We start from the raw sequence: 22838 nt of genomic DNA, 5'->3' as shown, positions 1-22838 counted from the left end.
TCAACATCAACCTTTTTGATCCAAGATATCTCATCTATACCAAGTGTAAAATCCAACAACTTGAAGATGCATTATCTTCTTGATCAATAGTAAACTTAATAAATTTAATATGCCTTAAGGATTTCACATTGTGAACTAAACCATAATCCATGGTTGGCTTTTACAAGTATTGAAATACTTAAGTCCCATCATAATAAATTATCCTAGACCTTGCTTGACCTTTTTAACACCATGCTATATTGGTCACTTGATGTCATATCATACATCATACCACCAATTTCAATAGCAAAAAGGTATTTGAAAACAATTAAGCAACATCTAATCCCATTCCATATTAAAACATATTTGTTTTACTAACTCATATCTTTTGATAGACATCAAAAGAGTAATGGACATAACTCAACAATGGAACAAGACTTCATGGTAGTTTTATTTAATAACAAATAGTCACTTCACAATGATGAAGATTATTTTGTGACTTATCGAATAGATTATTACCACCCGTTAAATTTCTTAACAAGTGTTACTAAACACCATTGTTTTATCAACAATCACAATATTTAGTAACAACCCATGAGGGGATTCCATGTTAATATCCAAAAGAATATTAAATCATTCTTTTTAATTAACACCACACACATTCAGACAATAACATATAACATATTGTTATAAAATGAACACAAACTTTCTTATATGACCAACGATTAACATGGGAACTTATGTCCGCAATACTCATATCAAGAACCAATGGATAGTACCGAGCACCGTTATTTCTTTGCTAATGGTAGTGACTTACAGTCACGCCTTTTAACAAACCATAACTACCATTAACCAACAAGAAATAACTACCCATAATTTCCATCTTGTAAGAATTTGTCTGAGTATTATAATAAGGTGTTGGTCTAAAATCACTGTAATCATACACATCGATACACATGGATTCATTTTAAAGATCATTCATATTCATATAAAGAATTTAGTGAACATTGAATTCACCCATGAAAATTTTGACTTTTGTGCCAATTGTACCAAGTACAACTTTTCATATTCACAAATCTTTAATCCTTAATAAAGTCAGTTTAACAACTAGATTCAACATTTGACTATGGATTCAACGGTTACAATTTTATCATAGTCACAACGTTTGACCATCCATCACTTGCAGACACAAAATATCACAAAATATCAATCATTGATATAATTATTGATATTATATTATATTATATAACCAACCATTAATAGTATCAATCATTAATAGTTCCAGTATGAATACCAACATATATTATTTGATTCATACATGTTTATGTGTCACAGATGGTAAATACGTATTCATATGATTATCAGTATCATAACAAACTATAATATAAAAGGAACAGAAAACGTATCTGGATGATATTGGAGCCAACAATATCCTCCACCCATTTGAGTCTTCTTATCCAATTCCATCTTACACGATTCTTGTGCCAAGTCTACAACATTCTTCACAAATTCACCTAAGCCTTGATTCTCAAAATACTCTATTAAATTGTTAGGGAAATATTGAATTAGTGGGTAAAGAATCAACAACCGGATTGATACTAGAATCGTGAAACACTTTCTTAATAGAGTATTTCGACCCACTTGGTCACGGGTTACACGAAATCACTATTAGGATAAGACTAGTATGAACAATCGTCTTGACCAAAAGATAATTGTTCCTTGCAATTGTAGATTGCATAAATCTGTAAGTTTTGTGTTGAAAGTGTGTTAGACATGTTCAAAAATCTGGAACATTGTGTAAAAAGTCTAACCCTTCATATGGAAATGAATCCATATATTTATAATGGGTCAAAAGGTGTCTTTGAAAAGTCACACCTTTTCATATGAACCCATACAATGCTTGGAAGATAATACCCATGTATTTGTGCTTAAACAAGTCCAAATACATATAAAAACCGTCCTTAAATGTCCTGGAACAACCCCATAACGTTTGGGGTTCAAATGTGCCTTTTGGGTTGAAAAGACACCTTTTCAGCGAACCAGTGTTAAGCCGCGCCGCGGGCCTGAGAGCCGCGCCACGGGCTAACAAAGAATCACACTTGAAAACAGGCCAAAAAGCTCGACCTCAAAACCAAGCTTTAAGCCGCGCCGCGGGGGATGCGGCCGCGCCGCGGCCTAACACTACCCAGCAAATCAAATTTCCAGTTTAAGGATTTTCGCGCGTATGGCCTTTTCAAGTCTCGTTTCGCATTCCTTATGTTCCAAATGTTATTTCCAAGCTCACTAACATAACCTCAAACCATTTTACGCTTTACGAACGTGTACTCCACACTCCCAAATCCGTGTAGCGTTTCAATGGTTCGATCACTTTCAACTTAGCAATCCAATCAACTAAAATGACGTTGGATCATGCTAAAATCACCAACATAAAGACATTAGCATAATTTACTCTCTAATAAACAAATGTAAAGTAAGCCGTAACTTAATTTCTACACTCTGAAGAGAAAGTAAAGCATATAAAATATGACTGTTGATAACATCCGTTAGATGCACGGGTAATAATCATCCATTTCTTGTAAATTCAGCAGGTCAATAAAAATGCAGTGATGTAGTAATAAATTTGAAATGTTTATCACTACAAAAAATGACTAAATCATCTTACTCTTCTTTCCTTAAAATGCAAGACTTTCTAAATGAGATATCCTTCTAGTAATGCAACACTTCATTAGATTGACTCAAGTTCGATTCTGAATTTGACTATGTTATAGTTTAGTTAGATTTAAGAATTTCGGCTTGAGTCCATTAGAGTTTTATAGAGATATTGTATTCTATAAATAGTGATTATGATAATCAATAATAGTCACGGGGTTTCATTGTGTAACATGGTATCAAGAGCGGGTTAATCCCGAGACCTAGTCGGCCGCCATGAGCCGCCGTCTCTAAGCCACCCGTCAAATATCTCATCCGCTATCTCAACACCTAACCGTTAGTTTCTTCGTTCTATGTGTGCTTCTTAAAATCAAGATGCAAGAATTGTTCGAGTACAGTGTTACTTGCTTAATTCTTCTCTTGCTTAATTCTTCTCTTGCTTAATTCTTCAACCTTTTAAAGAAAATATACAGATTCAAACCGCCTCTTTTGGTTCAATTTCTTTTTTTATTATTATATACTTCGTACCTTTTATGTTTGTTTCTTTCTTTCTTTCTTTCTTCGCAGCCATCCAAAAGCATCATCTATAGTATGTTTCAGTCATATTCTATTATCTATTATGTTTATCTCAATATGCATTTTGAACAACTCGGCCTACAGCGTCCAACTTCCCAAAATTGTCATATAATACGTTTCATTTTCTTTTCTATCAATATTCTATTTCCTTTTTAAATTCTCACCCAAATCTTTCTATTATTTGCTCTTATCTTTTCTTTTCTAAATTTTGAATTTGTATTCAACCGTTTCAATTGAACATCGTTTCTATTTTTTGTTTTCTCTCTTGAATTATCTTTAATTTTTAATTTTCAATAAACTTTCTACAATAATAAATCGGCGTGGGGCTGAGCCCTTTCACAGGGTTTATTAGGCTATTAGAGATTTATGTAATCGTTATAAATAGTTGATCAACAACACACTAATCCTCACGGGTTTATATTCTGTCAAAAAGAAAAAAAATTGAAAAAAAAAGAAAAAAATGGGCGCTACACCCACAAGAGCGCCGCAGGCACCAATTACCTTTCATTCTTAAACCTATATTGGAATTGCAGCCGCCACCTAGCAATTTTTTGTGCAGTGCATGCATGTTTATTATCCTCTCTACATGCCACCTATGTTTTTTTTAGTCTACCTAAAATTATCCTCCCAACCTCCGATGCGCTATTTCAATATATACAACTTCTACTGTATTATTTTGATTAAAATATTGTCTGTTTTTTTTCCCTCTCATGCGTAACAGCCAGCCTCAAACATCTCTTAAACAAAATATTGTTCGCAAAATATCATAGGTAGAATATTAATAATCAGCGTGGGGCTGAGCCTAGCTTAACTAGGTTCCAAATTCTGAAAAAAAAAAGAAATATATAAAAAAAAACACAAAAAAGATAATATAGTCAAAATTCTTGTTTGAAGCTTTGAAGAATATTGTTTTTTTTTTTTTACACAAAATACAATATTGTTATCGTAGCTTTGAAGAATATTATTATCGTCGACAAAAATTGCATACTAAAGTGGTACTTGATCCTTAGGCACAAGTCACGCCGTAAAAAAAAAAGCTACGGAAAAGGAGAAGCCATTAAGACATACACAACCAAATCAGCGAATATCGTTCTATTCAGCGCAACAAATCAAGAAAAGAAATATTATGTTTTTTATTATTATTATTTATTTGATATTTGTGTCTCCTTCCAGTTCGAACTTTTGCGATTTCGCCGTTCGAACTACGGGGGATTGCTAAACATATTAGGTTAGACCCAAGTCCAATATGTGGGCTTGGGTCCATTAGGATTTTAGAGAGATATTATATTCTATAAATAGTGATTATGATAATCAATAATAGTCACGAGGTTCATTGTACTTTATATTTTAGGGTTGATTAGATTTTAAGGTTTGATTAGTAGATACTCTGTATTATATATATGTAGAACGTTATAGTCTATCAATTTATGAAAAGCGTTGGAAATCTGGTTTCAGTTTAGGTGGTGTGACCAGTATTTTGAAGTTGGTGATCGTTTGTGTCGACTCGTAAGATTGGTGTTGTCTCATGCTTTTTCTTTGGCGACGTTCAGATTGGTTGCGAGCGGTTACATTAGGTTCATTTTCTCGTTTGTCCAATTCAAATGGTTTTTTCATCCTTTTAGTGAGCTTGTTTGATATAACTAGGCTAGTTTGTTGGATTACTGTTGTATCAATTGTACTCGTTAATCTCCGAGTTGATCATCGTCTTATACTCTTATACTATCACACATGTGCCATCGGGATAAGTCACGTGCTATCACGAATGTACTAAAAAACAAAAAATGATCATATTCGTATAAGGTATCTTACGTGTCATTCCCGCTAAATCTGGAGAATAATCTGCAGTTACTCTCATCATCAAACTCCTTGTCCCTCTACAAATACAATTCTATGTCATTACAAATTCCTTCACATTCAATTTCATTCGTATATATACCCCCGAAACCCTAACATCTGCCCTTTTTCAATTTCAGTTTTACATCGATTATACTCTCTAAAATCCTCATTAATCCTTAATCCAATCGAAAGTTATATTCGATCGACAACATTATTATCCTTCTAATCCCTCTTTTTTTCATTCCAAAACCCTAATTACCCGAAAGAAAACCCTAATTATTTTTTTTTCGTGTGCAAAAACGGGGACTCTAGTTGTGCCCTGTTTCTCCAGACCAATGAAGGGGCTTTTCAAAACAAAGCCTCGTACACCTGTGGAGCTCGTTCAACATCTCCGCCACCTGCTACCGTACACCGCCCCCAATCTCGCCGTTCGTAAAACCAAACGTCAGGAAAAGGTTAAATTTGATTCGATTTGATTATTTTGCATTCGATAAGTCGAGATATATTGATTTTGATATATAAAAAAACAAATGATATTATTAGAGTTACATATGTATATGTATAATACATAATTTAGGGATACTTATGTTTTGAAAGTAATGAATTGTGCTTGAATAGATGTTGATGAATATAACACTGAATAATATTTTTAAATTAGTATTCAGTAGATGATATTTTGTTTACAGAATAGTATCTTCAAGGATTTCATAGGTAGAAAAGGTTGCTTACCTGCTTTCGATTGTTAGTATGACTGCGAATATGAATACGATACTTGTATTAATGGTGCAGATATGTGAGCTAAGAAAGGTGATACATGAAATGAGGACGGCGCTTTACGGTGGTGAACGAGAGCCGACAGAAGAGGCTTGTGTGAAGTTGACACTGGAGTTTTATAAGGAAGACACATTTCGCATGTTGATAGCTTCACTTCCTGATTTGGACACTGGGGTATGTCATATGAATTATGCTTAATACTTGTGGGAACTAGGGGAAGGGGTAGTATTAGTGTAGGTGATTATGAAACTTTTGTATAGTTTGTTTATGGCTGGCTTGTGGGATGATTTAACGCTTATTCATTTTATTTTAATCATGTTTTCGATGCTATAAAAGCAAGGAGTTTGGTATCTTGCAGACACGTCAAGATGTTACGCATGTTATAATGAATTTGCAAAGGCAACGAGTGAATGGAAGGTCTATTGCTTCTGAATATTTGGAGTGCAATTCTGACCTTCTTGCACTGCTGTTACCTTGGTGAGCTCTTTGCTACGTATATTTGGTTATCTGGTGTCAAACTGTATCTACTGCAAATTTTATGTCGTGTAGGTTAGGTATAACATCCTTCATACAAATTTGTTAAAAATCTTCAAGTGTTTCACGACTTCATCTATTCATTACTCCGTAGTTTACAAGGAATAGCAGTATAGAAATGTGCTTCATTTTCTGCATTTTAATTTTTAAAAATTTTTGTTTTGTTTTTTGATGATTTAGGTTTGTTGTTCTGTTTATGTTTGAGTTGACAACACATTTTGCTTTCTAGTTTAAGATGACTCCAAGTTTTAGCTAATTATGTTCAACTTTCAGCAGTGATGACTCGGAACTCGCTCTATCATATGGTGCGATTTTAAGAGAATGTATCCGTCATCAAGTCGCTGCAAAGTAAGCATCATATTAGGATTTATGTTTTTAACTGTCTTCCTGCTATATAATGTTTATAATAATTGTACAAAACATTCTCATCTCGTGAGTGTAAGCTAACTTCATCTTATTGCTTCACAGATACATTCTCGAGTCAGATTACATTAAAATGTTCTTCAGGTACATACAGGACCCTTGTTTTGACATAGCATCAGATGCAACAGCAACATTTAGAGTATGTATCATGGCCCCCTTCCTTTATTAACTTCTTGAAAGTATACAGTCGTCGTCAAAATTTTAGATAATCTGATGATTTGTGAGACGTCTAATGCATTAACCAATACAAATACACATATTATGTTTGCTTTAGTGCTGTTAGTGGATAACATAGTGAGGGGTTCATTTTTATCTTCATTTCAGGAGCTATTAACTCGTCACAAGTCAACCGTTGCTGAATTTCTTTCTAAGAATTATGATTGGGTAAGTGTTGTGCTTTATACAATCCTCTTTATATTTGTTATGCTCTCAAAAATTATAACTGTATTTATTGGTTGCAGTTCTTTCAAGAGTACAATTCATTGATGGAATCTTCCAACTACATTACCCGACGGAATGCTGTCAAGGTCTAGTATTATTACTTGACCTCTTTATATACATCATCAAACATACCTTTATTATATGCATTCTAGTGCCTAGTACAAAATCGTGTTTGTTAGTATTATCGTTTTTTAGAATCATTCTCTTGATTTTGATTTCTAATAGCTCTATGGTTGAATCTGTATGCCTTTTGTTGCATTAGCAAGTGAAACACATGTCTCTCTTCTTAAATGTTAACTGTTTTTATGGCTGAAAATCTTCAGCTACTGGGATCAATGTTACTGGATCGTTCAAATACCTCTGTTATGGTTCGATATGTGTCCTCATTGGATAACATGAGGATCCACATGAATCTTCTTAGGGTAATCTATATATACTATATTTCGTTGCAGTAACTTAATGTTTTTACATCTTGCACAATGCGTGTTGAAACTTCTGTCCTTTTTCTTCAGGATTCAAACAGGAGCATACAGATAGAAGCTTTCCATGTGTTCAAGGTAATTATGGAATGGTTCTGTATTCAATAACATTACTATTTCTGGTTATTTACTTGAATTTTTGGTCTAAATTATCTCTTTTCCTTTTAAATAGCTTTTTCCTGCTAACCAGAGAAAGCCTCCAGAGATTGTGAATGTGCTAGTTGCAAATAGAAGCAAGCTCATTCGGTTTTTTAGTGACTTTAATTTAGAAAAAGGTACAAAACTTTATCTTTTGCAGGTTTTTCCATCATAACATGTTTTTTACACACGTATTCTCTTGCAGCCGATGAGCAATTTGAATCTGACAAAGCTGAAGTGGTGAAGGAAATTGCCACCCTTGAGCCGAAAGATCAAACTATGCACAACTTTAAAGAAATGTGAAGAGATCTCGTGTTAATTAACAGCTGATCATTGCTCTAAAACTTGTTTCTTGGTCCCTTTTTTGTTTTTTTTTTTTTGTTTTTTTTTTTTTGGCACCAAGCAGAAAGGCCTACATATTTCTATTTACCATGATATAAAGGCATAGATAGATAGATTTCATTTAGATGCATTGTTTTGTTTTATGAAAAAGCGAAACTGCTAGAATGTTTTGTATCTCATGCACAGCTAAATTTGCACTTAGTGTTATCATTTTTCTTACATATAGATTTATTTATCTATGTTATCAAATGTCAATATGCATATACATCATCTTCTCCCAACAAGTCCTGAAAGCAAAAAGATTATAAGGTTGTAGCCATTGCCTATGTTTGTCCTTTTGTCTTCCCGCTTTCTCTTTAAGACAACAAAGATTATAAGGTTGTAGCACATTTATGTCTCCTTTCGGTTGGGTTGCATGGGGTATAAACCCAAACTCTCCTAAAATGACTGGAACTCGTCCACTAATCTCTTTCCCAAACCTAAACTCCTGTCAACTTGTCCTACTACCATACATCTTAGATCCAACTGTAATATTACAAAAAGCCCATTGCTTTCTCGGCCCTTAGACAATCATATGTTATATTCTTCCTCCACATTATATGGTTGACGAAAGGCTACAATAATCCACAATGGTGCTACTATTCAAATATTTGCTAGTCAAACTAAAACCAATCAAGACCAAGATTCATCATTTGTAGAATAGAGGGTTATATGTACAAGGCAACTCTCCCACCATGCATCCAACCACCATTAGAGGTTAACTGCCCTTCTTCAATCACAAGCATCAATGTTTTATAAGGTCTATCCGCCTCTGGGCCCAATACCGACATTAAAACTTCAGAACTCGTTCATGGTATCATAAATGCAATCTCAAAGTTACACAAGTAGATCCGAACCAATACGAAGGAGATCCGAACCAAGTTAAACAAACGGAAACTAAAACTACAAAACCAAAATATTGTTCCAGCCAACATGGCGATTAACAAGTACAACCAATACGAAGGAGATATGAACCAAATTAGACAAACGGAAATTAAAACTACAAACCTAAATCGTTGTTTCAGCCAACATGGTGGAAGACAAAAGACTAGCAAAGCAATAAACATGCCTAAAAACGCTAACATATGGAAAATCTAAGTATCATAAGCACTAAACAAACAACAACTAAAAAAAGATACAATAATAAACAACGATGTCGGTCGCGAGAACGCCGACCGCTACCGTAACAACAACAAAAGCACCAGCAGCCACAAAGCGACTCGTACCATCTTTAGTTACTAACCTCTATGTTTCATCATTAATGTACAATATATTTTCTTAGGTATAGTCCTCGACTCTCGGGGCTATTGGTATATATATATATATATATATATATATATATATATATATATATATAAAATATAATATAATATAATAAAATTGCTTCCATTTAGGGATCTAAATGGTAGGTGCTAATCGCGAGCTACTAGAACTCAACTCGTTAAAATTTGATTCGAACTGAGTTTAAACGAGTTCAAATTGAATTGAGCTTAGACAAGTTCGAGCTTTATTTCGAACCGAGCGAGCTCTCGAATTTCTTATTTTTATAATAAAATAATATAAATATGTAATTGTATAAAAATGATCAATATATATAATAGTCCAAGGTTGAGTCAAATTCAAAGTTTTATAATACTTAACCGTTCAATGATAACACGAGATCCTCGCTTCGGTAAGTTATAAGGATGAATGCAAATAGCAAGGCGATATGGTGTGTGAAGTGAGGCTGACTGCCCTAAGTTAAGTTCTTTCTTATTAATATTAATTAATGAACTTGTTTAGTAGGAGGACTTTCCCTCTTTTGTGCAACATGATTCTCTCACCGGAAATGAGGGTGCTCTCAATTGACATTTATCATTGAATGAGAAATCCTTTCATGAATGAGAAGGTTGACCAGGTTTAACAAGTTTGAAATATAGAATAGATGGTCTAGCTATCCAACTGTAGTTGCGGTAGCTACAAGAACCGACCAGCTCGACTAGTTTGCACCTCTACTTTCAATTTTAAATTTCTAAAACTTTAATTTGTATGTAACAATTCATATTACAACTTCTAGTAACTACATAATACAATATAGAAGAAATAAAAGTAGCAGTTTTACATTAAAGTCAATTGTCAATTGTCAATTGTCATTTTAATTCACAAACTCATAAATATTTGTTTAGATTTGAGGGACAAGTTGTACTAATTTTAAGAAGTTTAGGGAAGTTTGATGTAACTTATTCAACAACCAACAGAGGACACGCATATTCTTTTCTCTACACTCTACCACATACGAACACACCCTCCATTCATTCTTCTTCTCCCTTACGATCCATTATTTTACCCTTTTCTTTTTCAGCTCAATTTCACTCACCCACACTTTCACTGAGCTCGCAGGAATCAATTATCTGCTCCTGCGTGATCGACGGCGCCAAATTTCACTCCGGTACCCTTAACTCTACCAAAAAAGGTATAATCTGATTTTAGGGTTTTTAGTTCAAGTTTAGCGCTTTAGTTATTTTACTTATTATATTTTGATCACTTTTAGCTCTGATAGACTACTAATGATGTGAATTTCGTGTATCTATTATTCAATTTTGATATTGTTGACTGCTTATAGGTTTGACTTTTTTCAAGGTTTTACTTTTTAGGATTTAATTTTTGGTGCTATATCTCACAGTTAGTCTAATGCTTATAACTTATTAGTGAATAATGATCGGTTGATGGAATTTTAAACGATATATTGGCACGTATTTATATGGGATTGTAAGCATTTGAAAAATGTTAGCTTTGCGCATAGTGATTCAGGATTTTTATCAGTTTCAGTTCTAATTAGATAGCTGAATTGAAGCCTGGAGGTTAGTATTGTATAGAATACCTTGATCTTCATCTCCAACTTTTCTACTGTTTAATGATTTACGGCTTTTGTCTAACTGTTATTTAACTTAAAGATTTTAGCATGTTTGATTTTGTAGTTGAAGATTTTGCAATTTTGATCTTTTCCATTGTTTCATCGTATGTGGATTGTCTTTCCAAACTATAATCTTTTAGTTAACAAATTATCAATAGCGTATTTATCTGTCGAATGTGGCGTCAATAAACAACTTTTTTGTGATACACTGTACAACTGACAGAATGTGCAAAGAACAAACAGGAAGAACTAGGTAACCGTGACTATCACATACTGAAATGTGTTCATATATAACTTTTTATCTATAACTACTGTATATATTAGCAAATATTTTATTATTTTATATGATGCACCTGGAATGTTACACTTTCTTAGGTTCATTGCTAGATTCAATTAATTAATATTAATGATATCATTAAGCCATCTTTATCTATTATTATAACTAGAGTTGGCTGAAGTTATATTTTTGTGCAGATTTTAACAAAATTTGATCACAATGCAACCAAAATGGAAATGAGCTAACCATGATGGAGAAGTCACCTGACAATTTGAAGTTGACCAGTGACCCTGACAGCAGAGACCAAACATCACTGTCTAATCAAGAAACAAAACTAGAGTCTATAATAGTTAAGGAGTCCCAGGATAGTGTGAGTCACGCCTCAAATTCCAATCAAGAAGGAAGTTCTACAACCGTGCAACCTGAGAACGAGTTGGATAGTGAAAATGATATACCTACCCTTCTTACCCCGGTTGCTGGTTCCGAGTCTTTTCGAGAAGAAAATACACTATCTATAATACCTAAAAAAGACTCCCCAATTGCACAGCAAACTCCTCCGGATGCTGATCATGAAAGTTTTATCATGGCGTTAAGGCCTGAGAAAGGGCTGGACAAACTGCCAACGAGGCGCAATGTTGACAATGTTGCGCATGTAACACATTCTGATGAAGGTGTCACTTTCCTTAAACTACCTGAAAAGCCTACCGGAGATGGATATAATTGGAGAAAATATGGTCAGAAGCTTGTAAAGGGAAATACATTTGTGAGGAGCTATTACAAATGTACTGTTTCTAATTGTCCTGCAAGAAAGCAAGTGGAACGTTCACACGATGGGAATATTACAGAAATAAATTATTTATGGAATCATGAACATCCTAAGCCGCCTCATACACTTGTTAAAGGCTCGGCATATGTTCTTCCTGTTCAATCGAGTGTGTCTGATGAGCCCTCGTTGACCCCATCTGAAGGTATACCATCTATATATATATATATATATATATATATATATATAGGGGCAGGATCAATGGGGAAGTAACCAATCGGGGGGAGCGGGGGAAGGAAAAAAAAAAAATTTCGTTTTTTTTGGAATTTTTTTTCCCGGCATCAAGATCACACGAAAATATACGAAAATATGAACATTTAGAAGAGACACTTCGTGATGAATGTTATTATTTAGGCGGGAAAACGATCGACAAAAATAACATTCAAGATAATATTGTTCGTGAAGAATGTTAACGTTTTTTTTCTTCATGTTTTGTGAAATAAAATTTCGCCCGATTTAGAGTTTAGGGTTTAGGGTTTGGTGTTTTGGGTTTATTCCATAAACCCAAAACACCAAACCCTAAACCCTAAACCATAAACTCTAAACCGTTCGTGTTAAAAACTCAATCTAAATTCTAAATCTAAACCCTAAATCTAATCCTAAATCTAAACCCTAAATCTAAATCTAAACCCTAAATTTCTAAACCCTAATATCTAAACCCTATAAACCCTAATATCTAAACCCTAATATCTAAACCCCAATAGCTAAAACCTCAACATACGCTCGAAAAACACGATAATTGTTATATATTACTTCTTCGAGCGTTTTCCCGCCAAAATAAAAACATTTATCACAAAGTGTCTCTACTAAATGTTCATATTTTCATCCCATCTATAATGTCCGTGAACAAAGTTTTTTCAAAAAACGAAAAAAAAAAAAAAAGTTTTTGCTTCCCCCCGATTGGTTACTTCCCTCTTGATCCTACCACTATATATATATATATATATATATATATATATATATATATATATATATATATCCACTTTCGTCTTTATGCATCTAATGTTCCTTTTATTCTTTACTAAACAATATATTATGTGAAGACCGTTCGTCTGCGCATCCTACAACATCTCACGATCCCGAAGCATCAGAAACAGAGACGCATCAGCTTGATCATTCCAGGGCCATTGTAGTTTCAGAGTCAAACGAAATGAAACGTGAGATTAATAATGATATTATATCATCAGACGCTAAGAGACAGTAAGTTATAGCACCTTTCACTAACATCACATTTCATTTCTTATGCAACTCAATTCTGTTAAATTAATTTATCTTTTTAGGAAGAGAGAAAGTTCTAACGTCAATGACAGTATTCCCACCAAGACAAACTGTGAGCCGCGAGTGGTTGTTCAGACAACAAGCGTAGTTGATATTGTAAATGATGGCTATAGGTGGCGCAAATATGGGCAGAAATTAGTGAAAGGCAATCCCAATCCAAGGTACATTATTAAAGTTTGCATCTTTACGTAGACATAACGTTTATTGCATCTTAGTATCTTACTTACTCATGCTTTTTGGTTATAACTACAGGAGCTATTACCGGTGTTCAAGTGCTGGGTGCCCTGCCAAGAAACATGTAGAACGGGCATCACAAGATGAAAAAGTGGTGATCACAACTTATGAGGGACGGCATGATCACGATATGCCTGCTGGTACTCGAACTGTGACTCAAAATGTCTCGGGAACCGGTAGTGGCTCAAAATTTGTCGTCAATGAGGGATCAAGATCTCAACCAGAATCTAGTGGTATGGATGTGGTTCTTCATGTTAGTGCTACCTGAGCAGGAACAGGCTCCAAATATGAGCCTGTTGCCACTAACTATAAGTACCATTGTCTAGTTTATATCTCCTATTGTTCTACCTTTAGGTTTTAATGGTAGTAACATAGTGTTGTTATATACCCATAAATCTTTATGATTGGTAAATTAAATATTGGATTATTTGAATGAGCTATAGATATCATGAACAAGTTTTTATCTTTAATTTCTACTGCTATTTTAACTTACAATTTTAGAGAAAATGAGATTTGATAAATAATGTTACTGTACATTTATATTGCCTTCAGTCTACTATTTAGATGTATCATTTTTATGTTTCCTTTTTTTATACAATTTAACTTTAAAATATTGAATTTTACCAACGACAAACTAGGGCTATTATTAACACTCTTAAAACACTTGTACTGTTTAAGATTCCATTGTAACTCAAAGATTATAACTCAAACATATATTAAAAAATGAACACTTGAGTTCATAAAAAGATGGTTTCAATTGTACAAGTCGCACCCATTTTCAATTGTTTTGTTCATTTCCAAGCACAAGAAGCAACCAAATCTCTGTTCATCCAACCAAGATACAGAGCTCCATCCCTTTCTTGAAGCCTATATCTCTCACTGTACTTGTTCATCAACGTCTTTATCGTTCCGTTAACCAACGAACTCAGTGGGTAGGGGCTAAACCCGGCCATCATAAACCGCAACTTCCATTTCCCAAGAAGCTCGTGCCTTTCCACCCTCTCGTTACCTTCACATGCTATTATATTCACCACAGCTTTCGCTAAACAATGCTGCTCCACATTTATCCGTCCCTTGTGTTCTCTTGGAAGACTAACATCCATCGATTCAAACATTGCGTTGTAGTAATCAAGAGCCTCTACAAATCGAGGGTAGAATGGCGCTGTGTTTGTATTCGATTCTTGCTCAACTAAAGTTACCACTTTCGGTTTCATGCTCTTTACCAGTCTTAAAATCCGATCCCGATGGTTGTTCGTGCTCACACTCTCGTCTTCCATACGGTGCAACACAAACGCGAAGTTCACCGCTAGAGCTTCACCAGGTCGGGTCCCGAAATGTCCGATCCCAGCTTCAGAAACCGAAACTGCAACCGAATGGAATTCAAACGGTACGTTGAAATATTTAGCGAGCCTAGAAAGTCTTTGACCTACAGTATGCAACCTGCCTCCACGCACGTGTGCTGATGTGGTGTCGTCAAAAGCCGTTATACGGATGCTGGGTGGCCCACCACGCCGGGCTGCAAACGCCTGGATCAATGGGACCCACTGGCTTCCTTGACCGATCTGGAAGTCGATGATGTGGACCCGGTTTTCATCCTTCATGGCTTCAGCAATCGCCCCATTTGCAGACATGTAACCAAACTTGAAATAAGGACAGACCTCATACAAGATATTCGAGTATGATGATAAAAGGTCATCATTAGCAGGCTCTTTGCATATCGAGCTTCCTGAAAGCGACATTCGTGCAACCAGCCCTTCCAACATATAAGCCCCAAGCCGTTGGATCGGTTCCCCAGAAACCGACACCAGCTGCTGCAGCTCAGAAATATAAAACTGAGCAGTTGAGAAATCATTATTCGAAACTGCTTTCGCACATTCAATAAGAACCTCTTTCAAGTCTCGTTTTGGTACATCCTCCACCATCTTTTTCCATATTTCTATATCAGGAAAGTCAACAATCCCATTGCCAAATAGCAACTTTCCGTTTTCAGATTCATCATACAAATCTGAAAGCATTACAGTCTCTAATTGTCTCAACTTGTGCCTAAACTCATTAAGGTCATCAGTCACACAAGAGTCGGTCACCGGAGAATCGAGGTTATAATTTGGTTCAGGTTTGATGAACAAATTGCTTCCGTAGCTAATACTATCTAAAGTTTGAAACTGAGGTTTACAAGTAATATCATATCCTTGCATAGATTGGTGGTACCACGCATTCGACATGGTTGATCTTTTGTTGCGGATGCTTGTGTATATAAGAACAGAATACACAATTTCTAACTTCAACAATCTGTATACATAAAAGGAGGAAGCTTTATGAGAAGAAAATTATGCAAGTCAGGGTCAAAGAAACTAAAAACATGGTATGAATTTGGTCAATACTCACCAATCCCCATGAATATTACTGAAAAGAAAAACCCTTGAAAAATAGGAATAAATTAAATAAATAATAAGAAATCTAATCTGTTATAGTCAAAGAAACTAAAAGATGGTGTGAACCTGCTCTGGATTCTAATTTCTACCTCCCAAGTACACGACAAACTAGGAATTAGATAAATAGCTGAAATTTCATCAATTAATGGCTAAAGGATTCATTTAATTGCTGAATAATTAGAGTTGGTGAAGCAAGTTATGCCTTTTAACAAAAACCCATCTCAAATTTTCTATCTTTTCTGGGTAATTTTTCCATTAAAATGAGTGAAGATTGAAGATAGTTCAAGAAAGTTTTGACCTTTTTTATAAGAACAAAGTAAGAATCTTTATAGGAAAAGGCTCATCATTTTGGTACATTACTAAGTATTTTTCAGTTACAACTATCAGGTTCATCAATCATCTATTCATCCGAATAAACTTCAGGGAAGTTGTGGGTGAATCAAGATAACAAGAACCCATATCTAATTGATGAAAGCCCTATCCCTCATTATAAATCTTTAATCTGGTATACAACACATAATCAATAAAGCACTTACCCAAGTAAATCATGTGTACAATTTTTGTTAGCAAAAAAATTAATAGAGAAAAACAGAGAAAGGACCCACCTAAGGAAACACCATCAAAATGAGTTCTTGAGCTGCAGTGAAGTAGTACTAAAATGGGAAACACTCATTAGTTATACAAATGTGAAGGGTGGAGTTAAGTTGAAAGGAAAAAAAAGGTGAGAGTGGAGATGATGAATAAAGAACAAAGATTATTTATATAAATAAAGAAATAGAAAATAATCAGGAATGAGAAGCATCCTTTAGTAAATTGAGTTGGAATCAGACGGTGGAACCACAACTAAAATAGAAAGTGGAGTATAGGATCATTTAACAAAGGGAAAAGGCAGAAGTACTAGCAACTAGAGATTGATGAGGTACTTATTAAAGAATCTAGAATTGAGTGTGGTCCTGGATATGAACAAATTACATTAGTGCCATTGTTTATCTTTTGAAGGGGAGTGAAATTTAAGACACAATAATTATGAAATTTGGTGGAAACTAGTTTACGAAACCTCGCTTTGCGCCGGAGGTTCGGTTTTCAATGTATTTTATTGCGTTTAGTTTGTAAAATTATTTCGTGGCTAACGATGATGTCGTTGAAGCGCAACTTAAGTCGAACTAAAAGGTATAATCCGTGAAAGATTTAAATATTATTTTAAATTAACAATATATGTGCATCTCCGCGTTTCGCTATGGAGTTGTCGACTTTTAAAAATTTAACGCAAAATCAACGTGTATGAAAAGTACCTCAAATTTATATACTATGTAATAGACAAAAACCGTGAATAGTAACCAGGGGCACTTTCGTCGCGTTTTTTAAAAAAAGCGTTCGTTTTGCGTATAGTTAGTGACATTGTGTTCCTAAAATTATTTCGAGTTTAACGATGGTGTCGGGAAAATTTAACTCTTTGCGAGCGAGAAGATATAACCCGTTGAATATTTGGGTGGCGTTTAGTTAAGATTTTATATGAAAATGATTATTTGACACTTTAACCCCCTGTTTGGGGGGGCCGCTTTTAATTTTAGAACAAAGTTTGGGGGTTTTTCTGAAAAAAAGAAAAAAAGGTGAAAACACAAAAAAAAAAAAAAAAAGGGTGAGAGGATGAAAGTGCTCTTGGTTACTATTCACAATTTTTGTCTACTAGATAGTATATTGAAAGGACCCGTCCTAATTTACCTGGACGAAGTCATCAACATTTGGTCCCATTGCGATGATCGGCTCCAAGTAATGTCCTTATATTGAGCAAATGCACAGCGGAAGACTTAATTCGTACCTGAGAATAAACATGCTTTAAAGTGTCAACCAAAAGGTTGGTGAGTTCATAGGTTTATCATAACAATCATTTCAATATGTTAATAGACCACAAGATTTCATAATCATAAACATAATACACTCGCAAGTGTATGTAAAGCATTCTAAGTGGTTGAGCACTTGGTAACCATACTTAACATTTAATCAACGTCGCATATTCCCTTTATTATGAAATCTCACTACACCGTACCAAGTGTAGTCACCAAAACGAAGTACTGTGCAACCGTTGAATACTGGTCGTCCAGTCCGGTTGGGGTTGTCAGGTCCGATAGATCTATCAACAGGATTCGCGTTTACAATACCCATGTAAATAGTAGTTACCAAGCTACAGGGAAATATGCCAGTGGTACAACTCAACGTAGAATATATTTTTAAGTACTTGTGTCTATTTTGTAAACATTTATAAAAGCAGCGCATATATTCTCAGCCCAAAAATATATATTGTAAAAGCAATTAAAAAGGGAGCAAATGAAACTCACTTTTGCCTTGAAGGTATTTAATTCGACTTGGTCTCCGATAGATATCACGAACCTAACCATATATATAATATATCAACATATTTTCTTTTTAAGTAATCGTTACATATATATATATATATATATATATATATATATATATATATACTTTTAATACTTTTAATATTTTCTTAGTCCGTAGTTAGCAGTCCGATGTTAGTGGTCCACAATTAGTTGCTTAAATAAAATAAATAAAGACCCCATCGTATTCGTATTGATCAGAATTAATCTTGACCCATGGTACCATGTTGTCAAATGACGTGTTGCGTACATAAAGTACCGTGTTATCAAATGACGTGTTCCGTACAATCATGAGGTCTTATGATTAATCTTCTCGTGTTGTTTACGGGTGGTCCTGAAATATATAAAATCAAATCATAAGTAATTATATATAAAATATCATATTAATTAGAAAAGATATGATTAATTTACTTTTTCTCCAAATATTTTCGTAGCTAAACTAGCTTCGGATACCCAATCTTGTTTTAGTCGTAGTTTCTTCATTACAACTCCGTTTTTGTTGGTTCAACTTGCCACTTCCTTGGATCTAGTCAAATTTTAAGAATATGAACTGAAAATACCTTAGTTTGTATTCAAAATCATAGGTTATAGGTCAAACTTTGGTGAAACTTATGAAAGTGATCATTTTTCATCATAAAAACAACATTTAATGATCATTTTTCTAAAAATACTTACACTTTGAGTTAAACCATGAAATTTTTATGTGTTAACATATTCATAAGAAATATCATTTTTCCAGAACATAAACTTCCAATTCAAAGTTCAAGATGGTTTTTAATTATCCAACCCAAAACAGCCCCCGGTTGCATTCCGACGACGTAGATTCAGTTTTTAAGATGTTCTTTGTAAAACCAAGTTATATCTTGTTAGGTTAGCATATAATTATGATATATTACAGGTCTTGAAGTATTTTAAAAGTCAAGTTAGAAGGATCTATTTAGTTTGCGAACAAGTTTGAAATCATTCAAACTATGTTCTTGTTGTTAAAATTTTATACCACAAAATAAGATAGCTATATGAATATGAATTGAATAAGATTATGAACAAGGTTACTACCTCAAGTTACTTGGACAAAGTTACTGCAAAAGATAAGAAATAATCTTGGAATCAAAGAGTGGTGGAGTTAGATCAAAAGGTTGGAAGTAAACTTCTTCAAATGGGTGGTTATTTTGATATGTTCTTGAAAGAGTTTTCTTATGGTGTTTAAGGCTTATAATTGAAGCTAAATGATGGGGAAAATGCTTGGAGATGATCAAGTATGAAGTTAGGAGTATTTTGAGAGATAAATGAGGGTGTAGGTATGAGAAAATGGAGTGAAGAAATGGTGTTCATTTATAAAAACGTTTTTAGTTTATAAAAAAAGAAAAGGATTCCTAATTTTGTTTTCTTACTAATAATTCATACTACTTGACAAATTCTAGTTACCTCATATCTAGGGCAGTAATAATGTTGATTAGGATGTTGATTTGATGTGTATATACCAATAGTAAATACGTATAGAAGCTGGGTATGATACGGGTACATATACCCTAGATATACATATAGAAATCTTGAGGAAACGGAACGAGAATTCAAATATAGCTATCTTTTGTGAATATACTTATATTGTTTTATGTATTTAAGTCCTTAAAAAGTGATTAAATACATTATATATACGATACATGTATAAGCATTATAGATTATAAGTATATATATCAAAGAATGTTACGTATAGTTATCGTTTTGAAAACTTAAGTTAGTAGTTTCAAAATATACTTATAACTCACTGTCATTAGTACACAATGAGATGTTAAACCATCCTTAGATCATGTTAAATATATATAAATACATATATATACACAAACGTATAATTATCGTATGTTATATAGTTCGTGATATCATCGGTCATATTGGACGGTCAAACGTTGTGTAAAACTCTTTTCAAAAACACAAGTCTCAACAATTTGGATTGCTTATCATGTTGGTATGGTTTAATTTATGTAAATATTAATATCATAAATATAATTTGGTCGGAAAATTCTGGGTCATTACAGTACCTACCCGTTAAAGAAATTTCGTCCCCGAAATTTGATAGAGGTTGTTATGGATAACAATAAGAAGGTTTTCATGACAAATATAAGGTGATAATGGAGTTTTATCATCATTGAGTAATGTAGATAAAACGATTCGATTATGCGAAGAATATAAATGAGACTATCGTAAAAGAGTGAGATGAGTAAAATATATTCGTCTTAACCGATGACGTAGTTATGATTGATTTCCGGGATTTAAGGGATTTAAAGAGAATCTTACGTAATAAGATTTGGTTCTTTGGTGATTAAGGAAATCAGGATCTTCTTTGATTATATGCAATAATCTGTTTCGATTGCTCTGTCGGATATTTCACTATAAATTTACCCCTTCGTTTCCTTATTTTCCACGACTCACACCTTCTATTCTTTCTCCCTTGATTCTTACTTTAAAGCATTCATAAATATGCTCCATCCAGTCCTGATTCTTGATATACTCCTAACTTTTATATCTGTCATTCTTCTTTTTCATCTACCACCAGAAGAATCTATTTACTTCTACTATACTCTTGTGTTTATAGTGTTTCTAATTCTCCCGTGTCTCTATATTTCTATCTGCATCGATATACACGGTTTGTAATTTCGGGGTTATTATCGAAGTTTATATTCTTCATTATTTTTCGGAGCTTCATGCTTTCGTTTTCTCTTCCCGACTTCGAGTCAAGCGAGTAATGGTCCGGAATTTGTAGATATGAAATTCAGAATGAACATAGCTAATGCTCTAAGAAGAAAATGGTAATAGAATGATTTTGATTTGTTAAATTACCAGAATACCCTGGAGAAGACCGAGTCATCCAGAAAAATATTCTCTTGATATGTTTAGAGATTAGATAGAATGTAAGAGTCGTGTAAATGACACATGATGACGGTACTGTGAATCATCATGCTTCATTAGAAACTCAGCATGACTTACTGTAATATAATGACATTGATCAAGTGTCATTATATTATACTAATCCTTGCTTCAGTTCCCAACACTACTTCAAAACATTCATATTTTAAACTCGAAGGTTTCAGAATTTAGAAACTAACACAGTTTCTTTTATGTTGCAGATATTACGGAGAGATAAATGATCTCAGATAAGAATAGTTGTAAAAATATCGCCAGAAATATGGAGGATATTTATAATAGAACATACGAGAATATCTTAGAATTTCTAATATCAATGGATGATGAAGAAGATTTGTCTGTGAAGGTTTAGAATGAGAAATAAGATGTTTGCTAACGATTTCAGCAGGCACAGAATCATTTGGATTCTTTGAAGGCAAACTTATTCTTTGTAATTTGTCCACGGCTTTCTTCATAGTTTCGCATAATCCGCTTTTCGGTACTAAATTTTCTATCGAGCGTTCCTAACACTCCTTTCTTTATCATCAAAATTTTGGCCATTAAGATCATCTACAACATGCTGCTTCGTCAGCATTTTCAAAGTTAACTGATCTGGGTCATCGGTTATCAAACCGAGGTAGTTTCAGGAGAATTGTTTTTTTTAGAATGATTAATCGCTGATGGTAATATTGTGGAATATAAAAGGTTCCCCAGTAACAATAAAGAGTACGCATATATATCGCGGTTATAATAAAGTTGTTTCGGATGAAAATTCGGAGTTGACTTGCTGGAGCTGTGACAAAATTAGTTACTTTGGAAAGGGATTGCAAAACGATCTTCGGTAATAACAATGTTAAAGGAACTAGAACAGATACGTGTCAAACGTTTACTCAGTTTCCGAGGGTTTTTCAGGTGCATAACTATATGCATCAATCTTTTCTTCCATAGATGAAGTGCGGTTGGTTTATCCTCTCGATTGAGGTGTTTTTAAGAATCATGATAGATTTGAACGCTGATTGTAATCGTTGAGATACAATGAGGTTTAAGATGAAATCAAGTGGCAATCTTGAAGAAATGTTTAGTTTCATATGTTATAATCAATATTTTAATTCATTTTAATTGTCCAATGTCATTAGTCCACAATCGATAGTCCACAGTAACAGTCCAATAATTCATATATAGTTTAATATATAATATACGAATTAATTAATACGTGTCGTGACCCGTATATGTCTCAGACTCGATCACAATTCAAACTATATATATTATTGTAGAATCAACCTCAACCCTATATAGAGAACTCGATCATTACTGCATATAGAGTGTCTATGGTGATTCCAAATAATATATATAGATGCGTCGATATGATATGTCAAAATATTGTATACGTGTCCCGATAT

At 33.9% G+C, this 22838-nt stretch overlaps 3 protein-coding genes across 5 annotated transcripts; 2 read left to right on the top strand and 1 right to left on the bottom strand.

The window, feature by feature from the left end:
* Positions 1–5141: 5141 nt before the first annotated feature.
* LOC139845496 (putative MO25-like protein At5g47540) lies at positions 5142–8194 on the top strand. Of its 3 annotated transcripts, none has more exons than XM_071835752.1 (11): positions 5142–5495; positions 5830–5988; positions 6173–6291; positions 6622–6696; positions 6817–6910; positions 7096–7155; positions 7233–7298; positions 7536–7634; positions 7725–7769; positions 7864–7966; positions 8035–8194. In XM_071835752.1, exons 1-11 carry the CDS (start codon positions 5376–5378, stop codon positions 8130–8132), a joined length of 1038 nt encoding a protein of 345 aa, XP_071691853.1. In that variant the 5' UTR covers positions 5142–5375; the 3' UTR covers positions 8133–8194. The 3 variants fall into 3 exon arrangements, with proteins under 3 accessions (XP_071691853.1, XP_071691852.1, XP_071691851.1); XM_071835751.1 differs by having other exon boundaries at positions 6155–6291; positions 6625–6696; XM_071835750.1 differs by having other exon boundaries at positions 6155–6291.
* Positions 8195–10491: 2297 nt separating this feature from the next.
* On the top strand, positions 10492–14185 carry LOC139845495 (probable WRKY transcription factor 33). Its single transcript, XM_071835749.1, has 5 exons — positions 10492–10662; positions 11578–12348; positions 13247–13403; positions 13484–13642; positions 13734–14185. Exons 2-5 carry the CDS (start codon positions 11628–11630, stop codon positions 13981–13983), a joined length of 1287 nt encoding a protein of 428 aa, XP_071691850.1. The 5' UTR covers positions 10492–10662; positions 11578–11627; the 3' UTR covers positions 13984–14185.
* Positions 14186–14396: 211 nt separating this feature from the next.
* Positions 14397–16972, bottom strand: LOC139845494 (scarecrow-like transcription factor PAT1). Its single transcript, XM_071835748.1, has 2 exons — positions 16753–16972; positions 14397–16004 (listed from the first exon to the last, which is right to left on the bottom strand). The coding sequence occupies exon 2, from the start codon at positions 15935–15937 to the stop codon at positions 14507–14509; it is 1431 nt and encodes a 476-aa protein (XP_071691849.1). The 5' UTR covers positions 15938–16004; positions 16753–16972; the 3' UTR covers positions 14397–14506.
* Between the last annotated feature and the right edge of the window lie 5866 nt (positions 16973–22838).

The sequence above is a fragment of the Rutidosis leptorrhynchoides genome, chromosome 4, assembly GCF_046630445.1.
Source record: "Rutidosis leptorrhynchoides isolate AG116_Rl617_1_P2 chromosome 4, CSIRO_AGI_Rlap_v1, whole genome shotgun sequence".
Lineage (NCBI taxonomy): Eukaryota > Viridiplantae > Streptophyta > Magnoliopsida > Asterales > Asteraceae > Rutidosis > Rutidosis leptorrhynchoides.
The sequence above is the reverse complement of the archived record's forward strand: the minus strand, read 5'-3'. Positions and strand labels throughout refer to the sequence as shown.